The 3,525-nt window shown below is 33.6% G+C and overlaps 1 protein-coding gene across 4 annotated transcripts in view; it reads right to left on the bottom strand.

Annotated features, from left to right (window-relative positions):
• Positions 1-3,525, bottom strand: part of LOC109543823 — a 39,485-nt gene that overhangs the window by 31,705 nt on the left and 4,255 nt on the right. For all 4 annotated transcript variants that reach the window (XM_019913709.2, XM_019913713.2, XM_019913712.2 and 1 more), the window contains exon 2: positions 1,191-1,411. In XM_019913709.2, the coding sequence (XP_019769268.2) occupies positions 1,191-1,300 (110 nt within the window). In that variant the 5' untranslated portion in view covers positions 1,301-1,411. The remainder of the gene's footprint in view (positions 1-1,190; positions 1,412-3,525) is intronic.

The raw sequence follows: 3,525 nt of genomic DNA, 5'->3' as shown, positions 1-3,525 counted from the left end.
AAATACCCAACAAGAAGTTTGTAAAAAAATCGATATCTTTGTTTTCCTTTCCAAGAGTTATTCGTTGGCCTAATACTATAGCTATAACTATAGCCCTTTACATTATTTATTTTGAATAAAAGACAAGTATTGAGGTCTGTGAGTTTTTCGGTCAATAGATGGTGGCAAAATAAAACACTGTCTTTAGATATCGAATGATAGTGTTTTATTTTGTTACCATCTATTGACCGAAAACCCACAGACTTAAATAGGCGCCTTTTACGGTCACTAATTAACCACTACATCATTCTCTATTTTGTTGCTGTCTATTATGATATTGGGATTCACCGGACACATAGTTTTGGTTTTATTTATATTGATTTTGAGGCCTATTTTCCTTGATTTTTGGTTCAGATCTGTAATCATTTTTTCCAGGTGTTCAGGTGTATAGGCATCTCATGTTTCTTATTATTTTCTATTGCATTTTCTACTTCTATTATGTAGTTTCCCTCCAAATCCTTGCAAATCATTTTGCTCTCATCTTGCTTCTCTTCTGACCTGGCGGTATTCTTCTGTGTTTTGTTTGTCTTCGCCGTACAAGGTCCTTTTTTTTCTATCAGCTGAATCTTTTTCGCTCTTAGTTTGTTTGTTTTTCTTGTTTTCCTTCTTGCGATATTGAGTGCTGTTTCCATAATTATCGTTGTTAGGTGTGTTGCCACTTCACTTATATTTGTTGGGCTTATACTTTCGCTTAATTTGGCTTTCAATTCGTTTTGGTATATGATATTGTTTTCTTTCAGAGTGAGAGTTTCAGAGTCATCTATTGAGTCTGTCTTGTATTTAATATATCTTTTCGACTTCTGTATGGATAATTTAGCTCTGACTATCCGGTGGTCGCTTCCTGTGTTGAAAGAGTTTAGATTTGAGATATGGGTAACAATTCTCTTGGACGATGATATAATATAATCGATTTCGTTACGTGTTCTGCCGTCAGGGCTCATCCATGTCCATTTCCGTTGTGTTTGTTTAAGAAAGACGGTGTCCATTGCATAAAGTCTTTTGTATGTATGTATGCTTACGATATTTAAAACATTTAATAAAATTAAAAACATATTTTGAACATTAGGAAAAATAACTGAGCTTTGTAAATAAATATGTATGAATGAATGAATGTTGTCTACTTTTGCGTGGCTTGCTTAGGTATTACTTACCTATCAACAACTTTTTGAAACTGGCGGGGAAACTCGGGGTGGCCAAGCGTCCCCTCACAGGTGATTACAGTGGAGACTTCTTCTCCCTGATGACCACCATCGGGGGCCATTTACAAAAGAAGCAGGCGCGACTTGTCGCGCCGAAAATCACGAGGGCCCCGAGCGGGCGCGCTCACGCAAATAATTGTAGGGAGAGCCATCCAATGTTAATTTTTGCAGGCCTATTAATACAATAGATATTAACTTTACGCGAATTCAACATAAGCTTTTTGTAACAAACTATAAAACACAATTTAAAATAACAAAATAAATTTAATCGAATTTTAATTAAAGGTAATAAAGAGGATAGTAAAGGTAGCAGCTCATTAAAAATTTGGTCCTAAAGCAAATAATAATGATATGCTTATCTGTTCATATGCTGTAGGCTACACTTAATTCAGCTCTTTAGTCTGATGTTGACTACACCAAATTTTAATGAACTCGTCAATAGGATTGTATGTGTAAAAATGTCATTGCGAAAGTTTATATACAGGGCACATGATCAAAAGGGTACTGAGACATTCTTTGGCTCAAAAGAAGACGATCTTAATAACTTAAGTTTTATTCAGAAAAAATGGCTGGCTCCTCAACTATTGATGTCTCAAGTCCTTCAAAAAAACATGTTTTTTGAAATATCTAGAAAATGATACGATAGATTTTAATGAAACTCGTGAATTTATGCAAGACTCATGTTTTGATGAAGTAAGCGAGTTCACCCGCTTTACGCAAGGGACGAATTATTGAGTGTACATAAATACCAGAACTTTTTCTTTTGAAGCTGGAATCAACTATTTTCTTTTTCAGTTGATACACTATTTTTTTGTACATTGTGTCCACTTTGTGAAATCTTGGAATATTCATAGTTTTAGAAGAAAAAAAATTTGTTATCTTGCCAATTGACGTTTTAGATAAGTTTTTACATTAACAAAACTTAAATGAAGTGTTCTGCAAAATCGGAAAAGCGCTCAATGCATTTTAATGAAACTTGCTATGGATGTGTTCCTACGTCAGGGCAATGTTTTGCTAAAAACTCGCACTTGTTTTTTAAGTGAGATTTTTTATGATCGCGATTCGGACGAAAACGTTTCCAAAAGACGACCGGTCATAAGACTTTGACCATGTCGGTAAGTTAAAAATTATAAAACAATTGAAAATTAATTGATTATAATGAAAACATTATCGCTTGCTACATTTCGCAAAAACTACTATTTCTACAAGACGTTACAAAGAGACCAAAAATATCCATAAAAGATTAGTGCATAAACTAAAAAAAAAATCAGTTGACCAAATAAATCGTTCTGATACACTCAAGAGCTCCTCACTTTCACTTTGGAAGGATGAACTCGGTTGCTTCCTCAAAACATGAGCTTAAGTACATAGGACTAAATTCATAACGAGTTGCGCTAAAATCCATCGCAAAATTCTCCCGAATTTTCAAAAGGTATTTTTTTTTAAGAACTGAGCATCAATACCAGAGGAGCCAGACATTTTTATGAGTAAAAGCGGGACACCCCGTATAATATTATTTAAGTTCCGTTAACCAATTATGCATATAAAATGCACCTGAAATTTACGGACAGATTACTGTTACAGGGTAGTAGTTAAATAGATAAAATCATTAAATAGGGCCTCCATAAATAAGACTAGTTTTTCGATAAGATAATAGGAAGCGCTTAACCAGTCAAAAATCTACTATGCATTTACATTTTAATTGGTTTTTCTTAAAACGATTAATGTCGTACTTCCCGAAATTATGATTGAGTGTTTGCTAATAACTCAAATAAACGGGTTAAACGGAATGAGCAATGTAATGTAAAAAAATCCCGGAAAACCCCACAATGTAAATTTGCTGCGAGCTGCTTGATTCTATGATAAAAAGCAAAATTCCGCGAAATATTAAAGTATTCACTGTAATATTAAAATAACAGTATTACTGATTAAGAAAAAAATTATATAAATCCTTTTAATTGGAAATATTATAAATTGAAACGGCGGTAATTCAAATTTCCTATTGGTTTAGTTGTAACTTAACTATAACTACAGATCGCTAGCTGCAGTACTCGCAAGCACTTTCCAACAGCAGAACTTTTTTGAATTTTAAAATATTTTTTTAACGAATTTGTCTTGTTTGCGTCTTATTTCCTGGAAATACTACAAACCAGTATACATTAATGACAAGATTGTACCATATGAGAATACATCTAAATATCTAGGCATAACCCTCGATGCAAAACTCAGGTGGAAACCACACGTCAAGAAGAAACAGGAAGAACTGAATCTGAAGTACAGAAAGATG

This window comes from Dendroctonus ponderosae, unplaced genomic scaffold (genome assembly GCF_020466585.1).
Source record: "Dendroctonus ponderosae isolate FM_Combo_2020 unplaced genomic scaffold, Dpon_F_20191213v2 Dpon_F_20191213_6, whole genome shotgun sequence".
In the NCBI taxonomy this organism is placed as follows: Eukaryota; Metazoa; Arthropoda; class Insecta; order Coleoptera; family Curculionidae; genus Dendroctonus; species Dendroctonus ponderosae.
Note: the sequence above shows the minus strand (reverse complement) of the source record. Positions and strands in the feature narration are given on the sequence as shown.